At 41.6% G+C, this 23,888-nt stretch overlaps 1 protein-coding gene across 3 annotated transcripts in view; it reads right to left on the bottom strand.

Annotated features, from left to right (window-relative positions):
• Nucleotides 1-9,793: 9,793 nt before the first annotated feature.
• The window catches only part of FBXW7 (F-box and WD repeat domain containing 7), a 191,559-nt gene continuing 177,464 nt past the window's right edge, over nt 9,794-23,888 (bottom strand). For all 3 annotated transcript variants that reach the window (XM_056333980.1, XM_056333970.1, XM_056333990.1), the window contains 6 exons: nt 23,649-23,785; nt 21,819-21,932; nt 18,505-18,686; nt 17,230-17,455; nt 12,863-13,073; nt 9,794-11,847 (listed from right to left, as the gene is read on the bottom strand). In XM_056333980.1, coding sequence (XP_056189955.1) covers nt 11,579-11,847; nt 12,863-13,073; nt 17,230-17,455; nt 18,505-18,686; nt 21,819-21,932; nt 23,649-23,785 — 1,139 coding nt within the window. In that variant the 3' untranslated portion in view covers nt 9,794-11,578. The remainder of the gene's footprint in view (nt 11,848-12,862; nt 13,074-17,229; nt 17,456-18,504; nt 18,687-21,818; nt 21,933-23,648; nt 23,786-23,888) is intronic.

Below are 23,888 nucleotides of genomic sequence, written 5' to 3'. Positions count from 1 at the left end.
TGGACACAGTTTATGTCCTCCTTAATAGTTGCTTATCCTTTTGAATTAAGTTATGTTGGTTTAACACTATGCAGGAGCCAAGTCTCGGAGAAGTGCTGGATGTCCCTGGTTTTTTTCAGTTTGATGTATCGTGTCACTAGAATAGTTAAATTTCACTAGCACCAGTTGTATACCCAGTATGCAGTCACATCATACGCTGGCTCTGGAGCTTTTATTGCTTACGCTGTCACCGCATATTACGAATTAGCGAGCAGTGTGCACTAGATTGTTTTAGACGTGGTTTATATATTATTCCTAACATACCCTGACAGACCGTGCTCTCCCAGCTGCGCTGTGTTGCTAGTACCAGAAAAAGTATCAGCCACTGTTGTTAAGTTTGGAATGTAGGTTCATTTGCAGCCTCAAATTCTTATTTATACAGAGCTTTATGAAACAGGCATCTGCTGGGATGATGGTTTCTGTGCAGAGGTGAATCTGTCTAGAGGCTTGTCACCAAAAGTAACTTCCAAATTCTACGCAGATTTATAAAACCCTTTATCAACCGTGTTTTGTAATGAGGAATATTTTCAAACTTGCCTTTACACACTACATTTCCTAAGAATATGTATGATTTTTTTAAAGAAAATACTATCTTTTGACAGAAAGCACAAATGGGAATGCTTGATGAGTATTGAATTAGGCAGCGTTTGTTGCTCAGTTGTTTGTGAAATTGGTGGTAGACCAGGCTGTGTTTAAAGGCCCTGATCCTATTGCTGTTTGACCATTTGAGTCATTTGTGGACTGTGGGTAGACAGGAATTAGATCTTTCATGTTGAAGCAGACAAACAAATGAATTTTTCTGAGGGCTCCGTATTTGCTTATGCATCTCCTGTATATCTTTTATCTGTAGAGTGGTGTGACAAAAACTCTAGCCTGCCAACTCAGATCTTGGGGCGAAGGGAGAGAGAGAGATGCTGGCTATGACAGTTTTAAGTGAAGTCTGCAAATGGGGAAAGATGAGCAAGATAAAAATACAGGAAAAATAGGGACAAGAATGATAAAACATAAAAAGAAAAACATAGGGAACAGAACTAAGGAGGAAGCGAAACATAAGGAAACTGAAATGTGAGTGTCAAAGAAAAGAGAAAATGAGGGAAGCAAATAGAGGAAAACAGAAAGATTATGTAGTTGTCAAGTCTTTTTTTTTTAAATATGTAAAACCCGAAGTGTTTCAAGATGTGAATGTGTATGTCTAGAAATGAGTATGTAGTTTGAGCCTTTTAAAATATAGGCTGTAATCTTGAATTTTTCAACTCAAATTGGAGACTTGTGGGCTTAGTGGAGCCATATCCCATTTAGTTATACTAACAGATGGGCACATTAGTGGTATCTCACATGGAGCATTCCTCCATCTTATTGCTCCTCTGCCCTGCGTTGTCCCTGTTCTGCCATATGGCCAGCAATGATAAAATGGTGAGGTCTCAAGAGCTGGTTCTGGTAAATGACTGCCTGTGAAATGTAAAAATGTGTGTGAGACCAAAGGGTGGACACAAGGGACATCACGTTACTGTGTTGTTTTGGATGAAATTGGAGTATTTGAAGTGGGGGGAGTAGTCAGCAGAATGGTAAAGACAGCATCCAGTGCACGCCTAAAGCATGTGCTAAATGGGCAATAGAAACACCAACAGAAAAAATCAAGAAACTTTTCCTCTGGGGACATCAACATAACATGTTTCTATAAAACTTGTTTGTCTAGGAAAATATGTGTTCTAGTTAATTGAAACATTCACTCCTGTCAACTGAGAACTGACAGGAGGAACACCAAAGCAGACAAGTAGTAGCAAACTGTCTGAAGGCACGTTTTTGGAGCCCTGTCTAGTCTGCAGCTTTTGAGTTCTTCCTTTTTCCAAACTATAATGTGAAAATTTAAAATTGGCAATGAAATATATGAGGAAACAAAAGCAAATGACAGTTTGAAAAGAGAGGGGAATGTAGTACTCGGATCTCTAGATCAGGGTAAAAGAAACATGGTTTATATTGTTTGTGTATTTCCAAAGCTGTGGTATTATTAGAAATTCATTTCAAACTGAGGAGCTTAAAATAAAACTCCCATTTAGGAATGGTTGTACTGCTCAGTTTACCACACTGATATTTACAGCCACCTAATCTGAATCCCTCTATCCCTTGGAAATCGTCAGTCCTCTCAAAGGTGTGAGCATCTTCCCACGCTGCCAGATTTGAATATTTAATCTCTAGAGGATGAACTTGAGTTGAAATGCAACTCCTTCAGCAATGGAAACTGCCTTTGAAGTTTTTGGATCTTCTACATTCCATGTTTCCTGTTTTAAATTAAAAGAACAAAGCGCTCTCGAATAGCGCGCTGTAAGCACCCTGTGAAACCTGCATCTCAGGCATCTGGCTGGCTGACGTGAGGAGCCAGACAGGAGGAGGAGGAGGACCTAGGGGCATTCCATTCATCTTCCCATCAAGTGACCCACCCTAGGTAAGAGAAGTTCATGCGAGTTAGAGCTAACATGGTTGGTCATATCCCCAATTACAGGGCAGCCAGACGAAAGGCTTCATTAAAGAAAGCTTACTCCTCTGCTTAGTTGGTGGGGATGATGAAATGCCCCATACTAACCACTGTAGGACTTAAAATTATGATCTCTTGGACAGAAAAAGCCCCAAATTCATTGCACCTGTCTTTCTTTGAATTTCATATGTCATTTCTGATCCAGCTCACATAGACCTTCCATGGTTTTTTGCTGTCCATGTACTATGGCCTCTCCTAGCTTCCAGGCAACAAGATTCATGGTCCTGTTTAAACTGTGAAGCTTCTTAGGATGTGCCTGTTTTGCAGGCATGAAGGAACCCAGGCCAGATAAGGTTTGTGGCATTAAAAGCTTTGTGTCTGAAAAAATAAGGAATTGAAAACAACTTGAAACTTACCTAATTGCACCAGGTCTAGAATATTATTTTCAGTCTAGACTCAGGGTGGAAATAATTTTAGCAACACTGATGATAAATCTCTCACTCTGGGCTGAATGATGTCTTCTCATTTTTATGTAGTACCTTGGAGTATTCAGTGTTTAGACTTGAGGTTGTGCTGTCCCTGTGTGAGAGGTGGCAAAAAGTACAGCATAGATTCCAGCAGCACAGAGATGCAGAAGACAAACAGATCAGCTTACCTTTCACCAAAACTATTGCTACCACGTAGGGCTGGGACAAAATCAGCCTGAGTAGGGATCGGACAGTTGAAGCTGGATCTAAGCAAGGCAGGTGTGAGGACAGAGGTGAGCTGGAGGACGCCTTTGGCCAAATCTCAGTTGTCCTGTGCAGTGTGTGGTTTAGAAACACTGCTGGATCCTTCTGTGCTGCCAAGTTCTTGAGTGTTGAGCGCCAGCCTCTGTGATTAATGATTTCTGCCATCTCTGGTTGGTGCAGAGATTCTGTCCTATCTTAGTTATGATTTTACGGACTCTTACATCTCATCCAGGCTAGAGCAATGCAGTATACGTGGGCATAAAGCCATTGGTTCTTAGGCAACTGCAGTCACACAGAGTGCTGCAGCATTTCCTCTCGGCAGCGTGTACTCGTGGTAGCACAATGCACCATTTCTTTCCTCTGAAGTACCGCTACAGCTGCTGGGCCAGTTGGCAATCGGAACAAGGAACAAGAGCCTGTACTGGCTGCTGACTTTTTGGTGACACCTAGTTTGTCAGACGATCTCAGAAGGGATCTGGAACAGCTTTTATGTTAAAACATCTCTTGTATCTATAAACCTGCACTGCTGCTTGAAAAGGTGTTTGAAAAATTGTGGATGCCATTTTTAGATGAAGTTTGAAAAAGCTGGTGTATATTATACAGATCATAAACATCATGTATCATCATCGAATACTAAGCATTATCACACGGCGTGGTTATCTTTGCACAATGTCAGGGATCAAGGCTATAGATAAAATGGCAGGAGATGGAAAGAAAATAATATTTCCACGTTTACTGAAGATTCTGTGATCAGTATGTTTGGATATTACCCTTTAAGTAATTAAGAGTTTTTTGGTCAGAGTGACCCAAGTAATTACTGGCAAGTTTGGAGGTTTTATTGTTATAATCTGGTTATTTTGCCTATTTAATTACAGGATTTAATGATTTTTTTTTTTAAATGATTCAGGTAGAAAATGTTGGCCAAACTGATAGTGAGAGATTTGTATTTCTTTTAAAGTGGATTCCATGAGCCGATCAGAAGAACCTCTCCATAAGCATGCTGAAAGAGAGTTGAAGGCATCTGAACTTTTTTTTCTGGCAAAGCCTGAGTAGTGGTATCAGGCAGATTCTGTTTTGCTGCTGCTGCTGTTTGGATGGGAACTGGTTGCTGATTACAAATCAGGAGCTGTGTGAGAGGGTTTGTTGGAAGGTAATGCCCATGCTAGCAATTAGTGCTCTGCAGTAGGAGCAGAGCTGTAGCACCAGCGTGCAGGTCCTGAGAACCTCATGTCCACATGAATTTATTTTTGAGGTGTTGGACTGGCTCTGGTTGGGTCCCACATGCTCCTCTAGTGGCTCGAGTGTCTGGGGTGTGCTTCTGGAGAGCTGCTCCAGCTTTAGTTACACCCCGAAGGAATCCTGTTTGTGGGCTCCACGGCAGCGCTGTGCTCTGTTGGGAGAGCTGCTGATCTGAACTACAAACTGGTGTAGACACAGCTGTTAAATGTCTGGTCTCAATAAATAAATGGAGACCATAGGAATAAGCTCTTGGGGGAAGTAGCAGTACCAGTTCTGACTCACTGTTAGCTAAAATCAAGGTCCACTAAGGATAATACCTATTAAAAAAACCCTTTTAATGTTGTTGACTTGGCTTCAGAAACAGGAGAAAATGAGGAAGCTCTTTCTGGGGCTAAAACAAAAAGAAAAAAAGGGAATCCGCACTAAAACAAGAGGGTAATATGCCAGAAACATGAGTGCAATTATCTCTCTTGGATAGCTGCAGATATTTTGACGTAGCCTACGACAACTAAGCCCCTAGATTCAAGAAATGCCTGCATATTGAGAGCATAAAGCAGTTCTACTCTTATAGTAGTATTCTTAAAATTTTTTATTCAAAAACCACCCCACCCACTTTAAAATCAAAATCTAATTTCATGAAGATGTCTCCTGAACAGTCTCAGTTGGAGCGTGTGCTGCCGAACCGAAGACTTCATACGAAGTGAACTGTGTTACGGTGAGTGCATCAACATAAAAGGGATAGTGAGACGACTGTAAAGAAAAACTGTTTGGACATTTTCTTACACATGACATGTTTACTATGACTCCTTTTTTTAAAATGCTGCCACCAGTGCTGGCTCCTATGGCTGGAGTGTTGGAGTGGAAGGATACAGGCTCTTGGGGAAGGACAGGCAGAGAGATGAGGAAGGGGTGTCGCCTTCTGTCAGTGACCAGCTGGAGGCTTGGAGCTCCGCCTGGGGGTGGGTGAGGAGCCCACTGAGAGTTTATGGGTCAGGATCAAAGGGAGGGCAGGGACAGGTGACAGTGTAGTGGGGGTCTGCTACAGGCTGCCTGACCAGGAGGACCAAGTGGATGAGGCCTTCTATAGACAAATAGGAGCAGCTTCACATTCTCAAGCCCTGGTCCTCCTGGGGGACTTCAACCACCCCAGTATCTATTGGAGGGACAGCACAGCAGGGCACAGGCAACCCAGGAGGTTCCCAGAAAGCGCTAACAAACACTTTCTTTTCCAAGTGCTAGACAAGCCAGCGAGGAGAGGTGACATGCTGGGCCTTGTTCTCACCAACAAGGAGGGGCTGGTGGGGCATGAGAAACTCAAGGGCAGCCTTGGCTGCATTGACCATGGAATGGTGTCCAGGATCCTTAGGGCAGCGAGGAGGGTGCACAGCAAGCTCACTACCCTGGGCTTCAGGAGAGCAGACTGGCCTCTTCAGGGATCTGCTTGGTAGAGTACCACGGGGGTATATCCTAAAGCCCTGGAGGGAAGCCGAAGCAAGCTGGTTGATATTCAAGGATCACCTCCTCCGAGCTCAGGAGTGATGTGTCCCAACAAAGAGGATGTCGGGCAGAAATGCCAGGAGGCCTGCATGGATGAACAAGGAGCTTGCTCCTGGGCAAAATCAAACAGAAGAAGGAAGCCTATGGAGGGGGGAATCAAGGACAGGTAGCCTGGGGGAATATGGAGAAATTGTCTTAAGCAGCCAGGGACCAGGTTAGGAAAGCTAAATCCCTAACAGAATTAAATCTGGCCAGGGACATCAAGAGCAACAAGGAAAGCTTCTATAGGTATGTCAGCAATAAAAGAAAGACTAGGGAAAATGTCTGGAAAGGAAAAAGACTGGAAGGAAACAGGACACCTAGTTACCAGGGATGTGGAGGAGGCTGAGGTACAAAATGACTTCTTTCCCTCAGTCTTCACCAGCAAGTGCTGTAGCCATGCTGCCCGATGTAGAAGGCAAAGGTAGGAACTGGGAGAATGAAGAACCACCTACTACAAAAGAAGATCATGTTTGAGACCATCTAAGGAAACCTGAAGATGCACAAGTCCATGGGACCTGATGAGGTCCAAGGGACCATACACAGCTCCAAGGGAACTGGCAGATGAAGTGGCTGAGCCACTAATCATCACATTTGAAAAGCTGTGGCAGCCTGGTGAAGTTCCCACTGATGGGAAAGGGGAAATGTAACCCTCGTTTTTAAAAAGAGAAATAAGGAAGACCTGGGGACCTACAGGCTCGTCAGTCTCACCTCCGTGCCCGGCAAGATCCTGGAGCAGATCCTCCTGGAAACTGTGCTAAGGCACATGGAAAACAAGGAGGTGATTGGTGACAGGCAACATGGCTGCACCAAGGGCAAATCGTGCCTGACAAATCTGGTGGCCTTCTACGAGGGGGTTACAGTGCTGACAGATGGGAAAGAGCAACCGCTGTCATCTGCCTGGACCTGTGCAAAGCGTTTGACACTGTCCCACACGACATCCTTGTCTCTACACTGAGAGATGTGGACTCGACAGATGGACGGTGGACAAGGAGTTGGCTGGATGGTCACGCTCAAAGAATGGTGGTCAGCGGCTCAGTGTCCCGGTGGGGAGCAGTGACGAGCGGAGCTCCTCGGGGATGGGTACCGGGACCAGGGCTGTTCAGCGTCTTTGTTGGTGACAGGGACGCCGGGACTGGGCGCACCCTCAGCAGGTTCGAAGCTGTGCGGTGCCGTCGGCACGCGGGAGGGGAGGGACGCCATCCCGAGGGACCCTGCGGGTGGAGAGCTGGGCCTGTGCGAACCGCGTCACGTTCAACACGGCCGAGGGCCGGGTCCTGCACGTGGCTCGGGGCAATGCCAAGCGCAAAGCGGAGAACGGACCGAGAGCTGCCCTGAGGAGAGACTTGGGGTGCTGGTGGAGGAGAAGCTCAGCGTGACCCAGCAACGTGCGCTGGCAGCCCAGAAAGCCAACCCCGTCCTGGGCTGCATCACAAGCAGCGCGGCCGGCAGCTGGGGGGGGGGGATGATTCTCCCCCTCTGCTCTGCTCTGGTGAGACCCCACCTGGAGCGCTGGGTCCAGCTCTGGGGCCCCCAACGTAAGGAGGACATGGGCCTGTTGGAGCGGGTCCAGAGGAGGCCACGAAGCTGCTCGGCGGGCTGGAGCACCTCTGCTACGAAGATGGGCCGAGAGAGCTGGGGGGGTCAGCCTGGAGGAGAAGGCTCCGGGGAGACCTTCTAGCAGCTGCCAGTGCCTGAAGGGGCTACAGGAAAGCTGGGGAGGGATGTTGTACAGGGGCCTGCAGTGATGGGACAAGGGGGAGCAGCTTTAAACTGAAAGTGGGGAGATTTAGGTTAGATATTAGGAAGAAGTTCTTCCCTGTGAGGGTGCTGAGGCACTGGAACAGGTTGCCCAGAGCAGCTGTGGCTGCCCCATCCCTGGGCGTGCTCAAGGCCAGGCTGGACGGGGCTGGGAGCAACCTGGTCTAGGGGTGGTGGAACTAGGTGATCTCTTAAGGTCCCTTCCAAGTAACAACTTTCTGCTTATTGAGCGATGTTGTTCAGATGTCTCGTAAGCAACATCAGCTCCTATAAACCTAGACAACTTTTCGCAAAATATAAGTCTTTAGTGTTGGCACAATTAAACTTGTAGTTGTTTTATCGAAGGAAAAAACCTTTTTTAAAAGTGATTTTTAAGTACTGTGTTGGTTTTTGTATTTAATGTGACAGTCTATCGTATGTTGACTTAGCAGCCAATAATATTTGTTTTAAGCTAAATCTGGGAAGAAGGAAGCTATAAATGTGCTTAACCGGTTCAAGTTATTCTGCATTAATTTGAACATAAGGTAATGTTGGAGCTACACTATCAACTGGAAAACTTCTGAATTCTGGTGAAGCACATTTTGCTCCTGGTCATATTGGCTGCTTAAAATGTACTTAAACACAGCTTGAACTGATTTGGATGTTAGTTTTCCTCTTCTGTCATTTCACTCTTGTGCCCCAATTTGTATTCCTGCCCTCCAGCGCAGTGTCACTCAGAAATCCCTCATTCTCCCACACCGTCAGGCCAGCGCCTTTGCTCTTTGAAAACATGTTGTTGCAATTTCTACAAATCATGGAAGAAAGTTACATAATCTTAAAAGCTATTGCTCTGTTCCCGGCATTAAATATTCATATTTTTACCCTTCTATTTCCATCTCCTCTCACAAGTAGCTCAGCCCAGACTAACGTACCTTCTGTCAGCAGGGGGCTGAGAGTCCTGGCCTGCGCTCTCAGCAGAACAATGTGAAGTCCTGGAAATCTTTCACTGTCGTTTTAGGAGAGGATTAGCTCTTTGTTTTTACATAAATACCAAGATGATCATATGTCAGTGCCTGCTGCAATTTTTTTTCTCTTGAACACCAACTCAATGAACAGATTTTTACAATTTGTGGCTGCTCAGTCATTTTGTATGGCTTTTTAATCTCTAGAGGCCAGATGGAAGCGTGATCCTTCAGCATCACTTGTTTTGCATAACGTAGGGACTGGAATTACGTTTGAAATAGCACATACTCATAGATGTGTAAGTATATAAATATTTTTCTTTTTCATCCATGTCTTTTCTAATGTTTTGTTTTTCTTTAATAACAGTTTTCTATGGGGAAGATCGTCATGAACAAGTAAATGCTATGTCCTGAGAGAAGAGTCTTACACAGAAGAAAACAATGATTTTGGTCAAGGAGAGTTGACAGAGAAATCGACACCCAAGAGGTATGTTTCAGAGACAGCTGGTGACTTACCTTTGTTTCAGGGCACTGATAAAGCTGCTGTTGAACTGGAATGATAGGGGTGGGTTTTTTGTCTTCTTTGGATGCTTTATTACAATCTTTCCTACAATCCTAACTTTGCTTTTAGTTGTATTTATGGATTTATTCTCTGCCGTCAGAGTGCAATCAATTGATTGAAATCCATAAATAATAAACTTCAAGTTTCAGTTTAAGATGGGGTGACAAGATGCTATCTGAAGAAGTCTTATGCACTTGAGCAGCTTTTTATAGCTAACTGCCGCCAGAGTAAAATCCTGACATGTTCTTAGTGATAGGAAGCTAATGGCTTTCCTGCGTGTTTGTTGAAGCCCATGTGACAAATCCTATACAGTAACTGAAGGAGAGAACACTCATGCACCTGTTTGTGGAAGGGTTACATAAAAAGTCCTGCGACATTATTTTAGCTTCTACCAGTAAGCTGAGCAACTTGACCTGCTTTACCCTTCATAGGATATATGATATTAAATTGACAAGAAGAAATAGGGAAAGAAAAAAAAAAAAGACAAAAAAAAAAAAAAAGACAGACATGCTAACATGAAAAAACACATTTTATTGCACTTAAGTTATAAGAAAATAAAATTTCTAAGTGAATCAAACCATAGACACAATCCCTTTAAAGGTTGTTTTCCTCCATCATGTCAGGTTGTTATATAACTAAAATTAACCAACTGGAATCTGATTGTTTTAAATCAGACTATAAATAAAACAAAAAAAAAAAAAGGAGGAAAAAAGATCGCCTAGGATACAGTGTTAAACCACTTTCACAGTTCAGCTTGAGTTGTGGCTCTTGGAGAATGAGGCAAACCATTTGACTCTTTCATTTCTCGTTTTGTTTGCATGTGACATCTTTACAAAAACTTAAGTTTTTGCTCTGTCAGTTCCTCCCAGCAATAACTGTAACAGTTGTTTTATTTCTCAAATACTGTAAAACACTAAGACTGACCAGCAACTTTATTTTAATTTTTGTATTTTATAATATTTTTTAAAAATTTTGTCAGTTTTTTAATGTATGTTCATTCCATTCACCACAGCCCTCACAAAGAAAAATTTCCCCACAGAACAGGCTGCAATAGCTTTGTTCTAAGGAATGTGTTTTAATTTTTGCCCAGAAAAAAGAAAATAAGCTTTGCACACACACTCAATTCTTTATTTGCAGGCAAACTTCACTCTTTAATTGTCTGAAACTCTTCCACTCTCAGCCTCTTAGAGGCACAGTTGGCTCAAGTTTCAGTGGCAAAAAGTCTTTTTCTGTAACCAAACTAGAGCAAATTTGGAATTCAGTCTGGGACTAAAACGTCACAGCAGAAAAAAAAAATAAAAAAAAATAATTTGCTTTTCTTTCTTTCATTTAGCAGCATAAATAAGTTTGGCCACTGGGAATACAGTACAGGGGTGGGACAACAATCCCGTAATTGAAGACCTACTTCTAGCACCAGCATTGCTAATTAAATCCATCAGAGGACTCTCAAAACCCAGGACAACTTGCCACCTCAGAGCAACTTATGCATTGAAGAGTGTAAATGGAAGCAACAGTAAATAGATTAAACAGAGGCTAATACTGTGATTGACATTGGCAATGGTTGGCAAAAAAAAGAGGAATAAAAGAAAAAAAAGAAAAAGCTCCGATAAAACTGTACAAAACAATTCACAGTAATATTTTAGCTTTTCCACACCAGGAATGGACTCTTGGTTGTTGTTTGTTTTTTGTTGGTTTTTTTTTTTTTTTCATTGCAGATGCTCTCTAGTTTTTTGAAAGTCAACCAGTGACTGCTCGCAGAGGTTGGAAGGGGACCTCTGGAGGTTGTCCGGTCCAACCCCCTGCTCAGAGCGGGGCCAAGGGACAGCGCGTTGCTCGGAGGGGCTGCCGGGACCCAGGGTGGCCCATGGGTGCACGAGCAGGCTTGCCTGTGCAGCTTCTTTAAAGATCTTTGTGGTAAAATAACCTGTTAACAAGAACTGTAACAATTTTTTTTTTTTCACCTCCAACTTGCTCAAGGAGCAGTTGGAGGAAAGTAAAGAAATAATTGCACCTGGTTTCATTTCAAAAGTCGTATTTTTGCAAAGCTGCCCCGGTCAAAAGTGTAGCCTTTTTATGTGACGAGACAGCAAACGCCTCTCTTGTCAGTTATAGTTTGTCATCTTTGTCTTCTCCTTCGTAGTCTGTAGGTCTTTAGGATCTGTTGCCCCAAGGCAACATCCTGCACCACCAAGGACAAGGGATTTTTTTTCCTTTTTTTTCTTTTTTCTTTTTTTTTTCAGGGGGAGGGAAAGGAGAACATCGTCTACACGTTTGGACAAATTCATCTTTCTGCCCTTCACTTCATATCCACGTCAAAGTCCAACACCAGCAGCTTTGTTTCCTCAGTTCCGTTGCGGCTCCCAACCGCACACACTAGCTTTGTGTTAGAAGCTCTGATCCGCCACACGACGCCTCCGCTTCCCCCACTCTCCAATGTGACTAGATTTCGGATAAATTCACCCGTTTTCAAGTCCCAAAGTTTTACAGTCCCATCATCTGAGCTGGTAATTACAAAGTTCTTGTTGAACTGTAAACAGGTCACAGCACTCTGATGCTTGTTGGGACCTGTAACAGCAAACCAGAACATGTTTTACTTGCAATTAGAAAGCAACGTCAGACAGCACTGCATATGGAATAAATACCTGGCTATTTGCATGCGGTTGTTTCTACTAGACATGCTAACTCAGTTTTTGTACGTTACAAGGTACAGAAGCCTTGCCATGCTTTCAAAAAGTGAATGCGGGTATAGGAAAACTCCCCATTATTTCCTTCTTCGTTACAGTGACCTTGTTTTGTTGTATACATGTATGCAGGGCAAGTGTGCACTTGGACATTCATGAAGACGAACTCAATGATCCAAAATTTGGTGGCCGCTGTAAGTGTTTGTCTTCAAGTCTCTTTGAAGCGTTATTATGAGACTATTGGTAAATACTGACAGTTAAACATTGACGTAGAAACATACGCTGTTAAAATGGAAATTTGATTTTCTGCTTTAGCCAGCGATGCTGCATGTGATATACGGGAATGATATAAGACCTTTTTTGTGGGGAGAAACAAAACAGCGTGCTCATGCGCCTGATGCCTGAGCAGCAAATGTCAAAATGGAAACAAAACTCTTTCTTCTTACTGAAATAAAGAAAACCTCTTCCACGCATTTCTCTTGATTTATTGCGACAGACAGTGTACTTTGCCTCCCGATCCAATTAATCACTAGGCTTTGAAACATCCAAGTGACCCCTAAATAAATACGTTGACTGACTGTTTTGAGATGTCATTTCCTACATATTTCTGTGGCTTATTAGGCTAATGTACCCATAGCAAATTGCTATCTGTCCAGACCATCTGCCTTTCATAATAGCAAGTGATTTGAATAGATTAGAGAATAGATTAGATTAAGTACATTTTGTTCTACTAATTCAGAGAAAGATCATACAGCTGTCATCAGAAAAATATTTAAGTTGTAAGTGGTCTGCATTTGTTTCTTTGTATGCAATTATTTATCTTTTTTTTTTTAAATACAGAACCTGCAGCATAGATTACTGCAGGCAGCTTCATTTCCATGAAGGTAGTCTAAGCTCACCTTGCAATGTCTGTAAACATTGTCCTGTTTTAATGTCCCAGATTTTGACTGTAGAATCGGCATTCCCAGACACCAGTATATTGTCCTTGAGTTCCATTCCACTTGTGAGAGACTGGTGGCCTGTCAGCGTGTGAATGCAGTTGCCTGTCTCCACATCCCAAACTCGGATGGAAGTGTCAAGAGATCCACTCACCACATGGATGCCATCAAACTACAAGAAAGGTACATCTATTACAAACAGTTACATTAGGAGCTTACAAAGAAGGCTATTAAGCATTTAATTCACTAAATGCAACATTAGATGCTGTATGTTTGGGAACTGCATCACAAAGTAAAAATCTTCCAAGCAGAAGTCAAAGTAGAGATGGCCACGTTTGGTGTCACAGCAGGTGCTTCATGGTGACAGTAATTTCCTGTTGTAGACATGGTCCATGAGGCACACGCTTCAAGGAGAGAGACTCTGAACCCCTGGTCTTTTAAATGTAATACAGCTCCTTTAACCCTAACGGAATCCTGGCTGCAATGCAGTGTAGCAGTAAAAGAAGGTAGTTCTCCTAATAAAGATGTTGACAAGCCAAACCTGGTTTTCACACGTCAGAGGGACTTTAAGCTGCAGAAGGGGAACAACATTAACCATCTACACAAAAGTCAGAAAAATGGAAGGAATGTAACTGAAATATGCTGGGTTTAGCCATTTTATAATCGAAATTGTGTGCCTTTTTTAAAATCTTAAAATTTTAACTTCCTAGTCATTGTAGGGAAAGGCGTACAGGCTAACATGGATGTCCACACTCTTGGATTTTTCTGGGCACATTTTACATATAAAATACGTAGAACATGAATGTGTAGAAAAATCAGCTAAGAGATGAGACACTTGACCAAGAGGACTGAACATGTAGAGAATATAAAGGTGGAAAGTAACTTGAGTGATAGTTGAAAATGACATGAGTTCAGAATTCTCAAAAAAGGAAAGGAAAAGCACCTCAGAATAAAACCAGGGGACTTCAAGGAGGAGTTCTTCAATACATTAAGCCTTCCTTCCCATGAGGTTTTTATATATCTATTCTCTGAGGGGAAGAAGAGTTCAGGAGAGTTGGCACTTTCTTAAAGACACAAACTATCCTGGTGTGAAGGAAAGATGGGACATGTAGTAAATTACCAAGACCCACTTGGCTAAAGCACAAGGAATTGTACAAAAAGTAGAAACCAGATCAATAGATGTGTTTAGAAAAGCACGCTGGGACAAAATCAGAAAGGCAGGGCACAAAACAAGGGAAAACTAGCAGGAGCCATTAAGGATGATAAAACACCATTCTGCTTAAAAAACCCAACAAACCCAAACAAGAGGAAGGCCAAAAGAAAAAAGCTTATTTATGCTCAGCGGGAAGGAAACACCGAGCGAGGCCAGCTATTTAACTTTTTTTTGCTTCAGTCCTCAGCCATCTGAGCACAGCCTCACAGCGCTAACACCACTGACAACTGAGCACAGGCTTTGCTAGAATGGGGAAAAACCCACATAAGGCAAGTTGTTTTGAGACAGTCTCGGAGACATCTGCTGCTATCTTTGAGGACCCATGGAAGACAGACAAGTTTCAGATGGCAAATAAAAATATTCCTGTCTTTATTGAAGGGAGATGATGACGGGAGATGGGGAATTATGGATTGGTCGGCCTAACTTCCAGTTTCCAGAAGGAACTAACAAATAATCAGTTTGGTTGTAAGCCCTTAAAAAGGCGGTAAGTAGCAGCAAACACAGATTTGTGGGACAATTATCTTAACTAACATGATTATTTTTTTCTGTGACAGACTAAAAAGCCATGTGAAACAGCAGATGTCTTGGCTGTGTTTTCACAAAGAGGGAGGCAAATTTGAGGGAGGGATACCATCCCGTTCAGAACTTTGGTCACAGCATGATTAGAGACAGCAGAAACAGTTCCAGGGGGGCGGTCTGGCATTTAGGATTTTCATTAGGATTTGGATGACATTTGAAACGGTAGAACCGACCCAAAGCAAAGAGCATAAAAGTCAAGAGATAACTGTGAAGATCTGAGCTTGGCAGTGAATGAATGAAGGTGCAGCTGCAGCCTGGAGGAATGAAGGCTGGGCAGGAGTCTTTGTTATAGCTCGGGCAATCTGACACTACTTGTCCACGTATCTAATAATAGCCAAGAATGAACCCAATTAAGAGAACTCAGCTATCTCAGACTGCTTCTTTTTGTAAAAGCTGCAGAAAACCAGCATCTTGGATCTCTACAGTCAAACGTGGTTGAGGATGGCACCTAAGTTCAAAAGAACGTAGAGAGGGGCTGGCACATACGCACTGCTTATCTGCGGTATGCACTGCATCGCTGGTGAAAATATACTAAAAAAAGAAACTCAGGGGTATGCTATATAAGGCATATAAAATGATCTTTCACTTCTAGTAAGCACTGGTAAGACTTTGACTGAAATTTTGCATCCTGTTTTGGGCATCCTGCTTTCAAAAGAGGCTGTGAACTAAGTGGAGTTCAGATGAAAGGATGAGGAGTGCTAAGTAGGCCAGCAGACTTGTTGGGTGGAAATACTACAGAATATTTTACTTTCCTAAACAGAACTAAACCAGATCGTTCTAACAAATTTTTTTCCTCCTTTTCCTCAAATTAATTGTATTCCATGTGCATAAGGTATTCGGAAAGAGAGGTTTAAGGCTGGACATGAAGACGGACTTTACTCTGATACTGCAGTGGTCGAGCTGTTACCCAAGAACCCTGAGAATGCGCAGATCGCTTCAAAGGCAGCTAAGAAGGAGGAAGGACACAAAACGGTCAGTAGTCTTCAACTGCTGCGTAAGGATCTCTGGAAAATGGGAGGGGGTCTAAAATGGGGAAATACTGAGGTGTAACAGACCCTGCCATGGAGTGGGGGTGGGGGGCCAGGCTGGTTATTCAGCCCGATCGTTCCATCTAGGAGTTCTGCTGTCTCAGACCAAAGGCCTGTCCTCAGGCCAAAGGGCAGGAACTCACCAGGCGATTTTAAAGACTCTTTCTGCCCTCACCTGTAAGCACCTGTAGCCTCCTGCCCCTCAGAAATTTGTTCTAGAATGCCAAGTTCCATTTACAGGATGTAAATAGTATCGGTGTGTAACATAACCCAATTATTTGATCCATTATTACTACAGTATCAGAGCGAGACATGAATATTCATAAGCCCAAACAAGAGCCTCTGGTGAAGATAAGGCAGAATAACATACGCTGTTCCCGAACTGCCACAGATGAAATACAACCTTTGGAATATTTTTAAGTGATAGGGAGGTAGTACAGCATTTTTAACTTGCTTGTTGCTTGTTGAGAGAATACTCCTCAGCATATGAATATAAGAGAAGGGCTGCAGATTTTTGATAAATTTTGCTGCATATTTTGGGAAACAGATTATTTTGTTTGTATTATTTTGAGATATACCTTATGAAAGATACACTTTATGAAAAAGAGCTGTAGCACTGAGCTTCACTTTCTGAGCCACAAACCAGCGTAGTTACATGCCGAATGCAATTTCCAGATTTTGAACTTTTGTTCCGTTTCTTTTTCAAGTCCTGCCAGATTGTGGTGAGAACAGGCGCAAGCATGAAATTACTTTCTTTCGCCTTTCAACGCCTGGAAATGACGCACTGACTCTATGGATGGACGATATGATCTTTTGGGTTAGTGAAGGTACGAAGAGGGTATGTGGGTCTCTGGCAGCTTGGGCCATGCCGCAGAGCAGCACCGTAATAACCTGCACCTGCAATAACATGTCTCGATTGAAAAGCCTCACAGTTGTAGATCTGGCCTCTGCTTGGAGAAGAGGAAGCAGAGGGGCTGGAGATTTACATCAGAACATTACAATTTAGGTTCAGTGTTACTGTGAATCACGATTTGGAACTGGAAGATGGACAAGGATAAACAGATCTGCATAATTCAGAACCTTAATCCGATGGTATTTTTGGGCACATCTTCAATTACTACATCATCCAATTTATTTAAAACAGTAAGTTTAGAATTTCTTCGGGTAAAGCAAAAATATAGGTCCAAAATACATGCAAGTTTTCAACAAAACCCCAACCAAACAACCCAGCAACCCACAAAACTACTTAATTCGCTGGTACAGATTTGGGCTTTATTGTATTGGGTGCTTTAAAGACAATGCTCCTCTAAAACAATCTCAGTTTCTAAATCAGGACAAGATATAACAAGTGCAACAAAATGAAAGAGGGGACTCTATCACTGATGCCTCTATATTCTCCTGGCCTGTATAATTCTGGAGTAGGTACCCACAATTCAATAAACAAGGTGAAATAAACTGACTTTAAATTTTACTTAAGGCAGCTAAAGCAGCAGATGAAAATCACATACCTGTAATGAGTAGACTCTGTTAGTATGCCCTTGCAGTGTGTGCAGACAGGTCTCTGTCTCTGGATCCCAAACTTTGACCATAAAATCATATGCACCACTTACAACCCTTCTGCCGTCATACTGAACGCACCGAACTGCAGCTACGTGGCCCATCAGAACGTGCAAACACTGGCCCGTCTCTATGTCCCAAACTCTCAGTGTAGCATCTCGAGACCCACTGACCACTCTGGAGGAACAAGAAAACCCCTCCTGTACTTAGCATTGGACACAGAAGTATTAACACAATTAGACTGGATATAAATCAGTTACGAGTTTTAATTTGGGACAGTAAGTAGCATTACTCTGCTAGCCACCAAAGATCTGGTTTGGCGTGACATTTCATTAGGGTCACAAATGGCTTGAGTGTTTTAATTCCTTGCTCTACTCACCTCCTCAGGATCTATTTGATATAATTGGCAATCAGTATTTAAAAAGGCACTTCATTCCTGAACAGCAAAACGATGCCCTAAGAAATTATGAGGACTGTTGTATCTACCTATGAAAGCTTACTAATATGCTGAGCTCCAGCCGGTGCTATGTTTTAATGACTGAGTTAACTAATAACGAACAAAGATGTTCTTCAGAAGTTTGACATTTGGTAAAGTAACGGTTATTCTGCTTGATTTTTTTCAGTTTATACTTTTACAAGCTTTTTTAGGCAAGAACAGAAATGAGAAGGAATTTAATATTGATGGTATTGATATAGAAAAAAACCCTCCTCGTTCTTCAAAAAAGAAGAAATGCAACCAACAGACACTCTGTCTACAGCTTCGTACCACAGCCAAGTAAAAGAGCTTTGCCAATGTTCCTTGAATCAAGACATGGTTTACTATTGCAGAAATTATGATCTAATCAGTTATAAGTTAAATAAACTACTTTAAAAGGCATTCTGTAAAATGAGTAGAAGTTTGTCGCACTGACAAAAAGGAAAAATTATTCAGCGTGTGGGAGACTGGATCACAGTGTAACAAAGAATTAGCTCTGAAATAATGTAGAATGTGACTTAGAAAGTACATGACTCAATTTTCTGCTCTTTAATTAGTACTCTTATGCTTTTGCTTCTATTAATCATCTTGTCCCTTGTGTTGATGATTTACGTAGTTTAATTTGACTGCTTTGCCTGGTTTGTATTTCACTCAACGTTGGATGAGGCACCCAGGTTTAACAAGCATTTTCCGCAAACACAACTGTAAATTACAAGCCAAACCATGGCTGTAGCTTTGGACAGAGCCTTACCTTTTCTCATGGAGATGCATGCAGCGAACGGTGGAGGTGTGTCCGTACAAGGTGTGTATGCATTCCCCAGTCTCAGCGTTCCAGACTTTCAACGTTCGGTCTGTAGATCCACTAATGATGATATTGTCCCTCATCTGTGATGACCAGACTCCGCCTGTGTGCCCAACCAGCGTTCTCAAACACTGAAAAGGAATATTTTGCCTTGTTATCCTTTTGTCGGAGTTGAACGGAAACTTAAGAAAAAGTAATTTAGGAGGTAACAGTAGTCTCTCAGAGCAGGAAGCCAGAAGACCCCTGGAGACTGCTTTGTGATTGAACAAAAAAAAACCCCACCCCTTTTAGACAATACTCTTCAAATTTCTCTCTCCATTGTGAGTACTTGGGACTATAAGGAATTTTCCCTGTAATATTCCCCTTGATAAACTGAAGCGTCTTTCCAAATTTCTCAATACAGGGCATGTTTTACAGCCTTGAGTCATTTTCCTGGCATTTTCCCGAGTCACTGCAGGTTTTCCAACAGCGTTTTGAAGCGTGAGTGTTAGAACTGGAGAAAGCATTCACTTCGTAGTTTACCACTGATCTATAAGCCATGTACTCTTACTGTATTTTCTGTTTGTTTATCCAAGAAACATCACATGCTGTAAGCCATAGCTACAGCATCAATACTGCAAAATCACGTTTCAAACCTTTTCCAGACTGTACTGTTGCCCAGGAGGGAATCCCACACTACATAAGCACAGCCTACCTCCTTCTTTGATCCTGTACGTATGACATGATTTCTCACTATGCAGAGGCAGTGTTTGCTCACACCTACTTCTGTAAAACCTCCATCACTCTGGAACAATGACTTGTCTCCGTCTCTCAGCCTGTATTCCTTACAAGTCACAACTATATATGCTTCCTCACCAGGCAGCAGTAAGCGCTAATTAGCACAGACCCGAAGAGATCCTTGCAAGACCCCTCTAGTAAGATACTCCATGAAGATTCTGCTTTCGCATTAACAACATGATCTCTATAATTACCCACTTTCTAACCCATTTAAATACGTGCCATGTTGATTTTTGCATTGTTCTATTTTCTTCAATCGTGTCACAGGGATACAGTCCTGCAGTGCACACAGCCAGCTACTTCTGCACTATTATTTTTATCAGTCAAACCTCTAACTGCATGAGAAAAGAGGTCAAGTCAAGACAGTTTGATGATCTCTTCTTCTGTAATCTAATGCTAAGCAGCATTAATTGCCGTGGCCTTCCTTTAACTGTTAGTTGACTCCTCTTGACGTAGTCCAATATTTTTTATCTGAGATAATGTATCCTAAATACCCAGTCTTTCCGTTTACTCCATTTAAATACTGACACATTTTAGCTTTCTGGCTATTCTCTGGATCTTCTCTTTGTGCTTGTACCTTTTGAAAACACACCAGTTTTACCCCACAAGTTACTTGAGAAAAAAAAAACACAAACGTGAAATACCTATTATCTGCATCAACTGTAATAAAAAAACCCACAACTTTGGTAGTTGTTAACATCCTTGTGAGTTTCTGCTGAAGTGTTGTTCTATTATCACACAATGCTTTATGTCTATCATGTGAAATTTCTTCCAAAAAACCCATTTTTTTCCTGCATCAGTGACAGCATACTAATTTCTGTTGTTAATATCCTGTTCTAACATCCTTGAAAATGCTTTGCTCCTGTGTTGTGCATGGAGTTCCTGTTCTTTAACATTTTTTACCAGTCTTCTGCAATTCCTGGCTCCTAGCTTAATTCACTGCTATCAAATCCATCTTTTTAAATTCATAGCTGTTATTCATTTTTACAATTCCCGGTTTTTGGTTGTTTTTTTTATTTCAACCAATTTGCTTGTATTTTAAGAAATCATCCTTCTACAGCAGTAAGAACACAGAATCCTTATTCTGGGCTTTACATCTGTCAAGGGAATTATTTAGTCATGTTCATTTGCACAAACCAACCTTAAGGGGTTTTTTATTTTACTTATTCTCCGGCATCAGTAAGTACGAGGACTGATACAGCCTCTTCCATCTTTTGTACACAATTTCTGGCTCTCCTAAAGGTTTGCGGTAGTCACACTAGGATTTGTAATTACATTCCAAAAATTACCAAACAGGAATTGTTAAGTCATGCTCCTGTGATCAATTTTATGTATTTAAAGGAACATTTTGCTTTTGAGAGGGCGGTACATACAAAGGAAGTGTTTTTCATTTGAATTTAGGCTGCCCTTTTCAATTAAAAAATGTAAATTTCAATATGGGTTCCTTCATTACTTTGTTGTAGGGAAGCCAACAGAGGCAGGTGAGGCTGCCTGTTGCTTTTAATTTTATACTTCCCCACAGTAGTATTTACAATCCTGTCAAGGATCTTCTAGGCATGCAAAGACAAATGCTTAATATATTCAGTTTCAACATTACAAAGCAGATACCTTTCACATCTTAAACATGTTATCCTCAATAGCTGTCTTGTTCACATAACTGTATCATTACAACAAAGCTAAGTACACACAATACTAGCCTAGAAGGGAAGTGTTTCCCCGAGGCCTTTTCTATACCCTGGGAGCATGGTCAGTCACCTTAAAATGAAAAACCTCTGTGCTGAGTAGCTGTGATGTTCTAACATCAGTGAAACGTTCAGTACTGTCTTTTTGATTGCACATATTGTTTTGCTTCTCTAAGCCAAAATTAAATTATTGAAGCTTATTAAATTCCTGCCTGAGCTGGATCTAATTTAACAGGAAATATTTAAACCTAAAGCAAGTTATTACTGGTTTGGGGTTTTTTTTGGTGGCTCAGCAATATAGTAGAATATAGTAGCTTAGAAAGGAAAACCAAACTTGCTATTTGAAATCCGAGCCAGTGAAAAGAACGCCCCATTTGAATAACTTGAAAACAACAGAAAGAATGCTGGAAGACAAGTGAGAAAGGGAGATCCAGAGGGGTAAAAGCAGGCTAAATTAAGCTTTAAGGAAGATAAAGTAATGTATCTGTCCAAATTCTTTAGAATCCATGTCACAAATGACTCTCCAAGAATAGCAGAATTGCCAAGAGAACAAGGATACATGCCAATGGTAACATGAGCAGCATTGCAATTTCACATCAAGGTGACTTTTCTGAACCACACTAGTTTCTGTGCAGGAAAAGATGACCCAAAATGTTTACTGGTCCCTTTTCTGATCCTTGCACCAGACGACACTAAAGACCACCCTGCAGTGCCGTCTGATGGCGCAGCAGCATTCCTGACATACCGGTGCTCTACCTGTAGCTCATTTCCTAAGGAATTCAACAACACAACCCACTGACTGACCTTGCCTGTAACCGCTGACCACACTTTCAGCGTGTTGTCGTCAGAGCCGCTCACTATTCGGTTCCCGCAGAACTGAAGGCATGTGATCACATGGTCATCGTGGCCTTTGAGCACCTGCCGATACAGAACATAAAAACGTACGGTCACAACTGAACGCAGGAGATTAGAGAGAGAAGCAGGAGCAACTAAATGCTCTTCTGATTCATAAATTGTAAAATGCCAGAGCTGCTTCAATAATAATAAGGCCCTTTAATCCCATGTGTCAAGTCTAATTTACCACCAGCTGGGACCAAAGAAGGTCTCTTCCTTCTTCCACGCGGTGATACGGCATTGTTTAGCAAGCGCATGACCGTTATTGTAAGCCTCCTAAAAGTACCAGGAAAAACCACTAATAAAGGTAGGCTGACTTAGTAACTGGACATTGCTCAATTCCTCTGCAGTTATTCCATCTCTTTTTATTTTTCGGTTGCGTTACTTTTACCTTTGAAGAGTTGTTTCAACCTTAAACAAAAAGGATGGGGTTGTATCATTTGCTGCATATTTGTATTTCAGTGGTCAAGGCTGCCTGTATCTGTTTATTTTTTTCCTTACCAGCCAAGCACTGTAATCTATTAAATGCCAGGCAGCACCGAAGTAAAAAACTAGAAAACCATTAACCCAATTAAATACAAACAAAAGTGATAATTTAACGTGCTGGAAATGTGGATTGGAATGTTACTTTATAGAGGCGGGATTTTCAATGCTTGGTTTGGGAAAAACTGCAATTCGGTATATTTTACTGCAATATAGCAAAAAAATCCTTATCAGAATCCAGAGGATGAGGAATTTTTTATTTAAGACATCTGAACACTTTTCAAGATGTTCATTGAAATGAAATGGGCATTTAGATAATGCCTCAGGCTGTAATTTTAATAATAATTCCAAGATAACTTGATGTGGCGTATCAAGGCAAGAAATATGGAGCTGTTGCCAGAGATGTACATAAGTCACGGCCAAATAAACAGCAGGATATAGCTATAGGTTTTTCACTGGAATTTTTTTGTTCTTGTTTTTGTTATTTTGTTGTGCGGTAATCAAGAAAACGTTTGTTTTTTAAAAATTAAATTAAAATTAAAAAAAAACTTAAGGCAAATTGCCTTAAAACCGTAAAAGTCTATGAATATGGGTTTTCTTCATGTTTCTGACTGCTCGTTCAATACCAGCTTTGATTAGACAGCTGCTGTTCTATTTTACAAAAGGTTTGAAGTATTGCTTCATATCTTCATATTGGAAAAGCTGTGATGATAACGCATCAGTGTCATTAAAGAATTTTATTATTTTTTTAATCAACATGGAATTAAGTTATTGTCTTGTGCTGCTCAATTTAGAAGAATATGTATAAAAATAAAGCATGAAATGGTCACAGAATAGTTGTGGAGTATTTTTATGTTGTGACATGGCCAAGCTCTACAAATACATGTGTGTAAGTGTGTGTATGTATGTATTTATAGGTAGCGTGTGTGTATTTACATGTAAGTATTTCCAGTTGAGTTTCTGAGATGACCTGTCTCAAAAGAGACTGGCCTATTTACAGGAATTCATGAAACTGTACAGATTTTTTTAGAACAGCAGTGAAAGAATTCTACTGTATGAAGAATCACATTCTGATTTGCTAATAGGGTGCTCCGAAATTAATTTAAACCCAGGGCAGGTGAGCTAAAATATTTTTTTTTCTGCAATAACATGTTGCTTTTGTGCATAGATAGTCTGGTGTGTCCAAAGGAAAAAAACCCCAGAGCTATGAGCTTATCCTGCTTTGTTCACGGCCGTGCACACAGCTCAGAAACTTACCTTAGGCGATTTCAGTTCTCCTCGCCGCCAGTTGGTATCAATCCTGTGTTGTCTAATGTAGGCGCTTTTCCACGGACTGTGTATAAAGCCTGGTTTTATTACTTTCCTCCTCTTGATATGTAATGGTTCATCAATCCCTAAAATGAATTTTAAAAAAGGAGGGAGGGGGAGAGATGAGGCCACCCCAAGGAGAACGACTTCTGTCCCTCGCAGACCTTTACAGTGACCCCTGACATCACG

Source organism: Falco biarmicus, chromosome 1 (assembly GCF_023638135.1).
Source record: "Falco biarmicus isolate bFalBia1 chromosome 1, bFalBia1.pri, whole genome shotgun sequence".
Classification (NCBI taxonomy): Eukaryota; Metazoa; Chordata; class Aves; order Falconiformes; family Falconidae; genus Falco; species Falco biarmicus.
The sequence above is the reverse complement of the archived record's forward strand: the minus strand, read 5'-3'. Positions and strand labels throughout refer to the sequence as shown.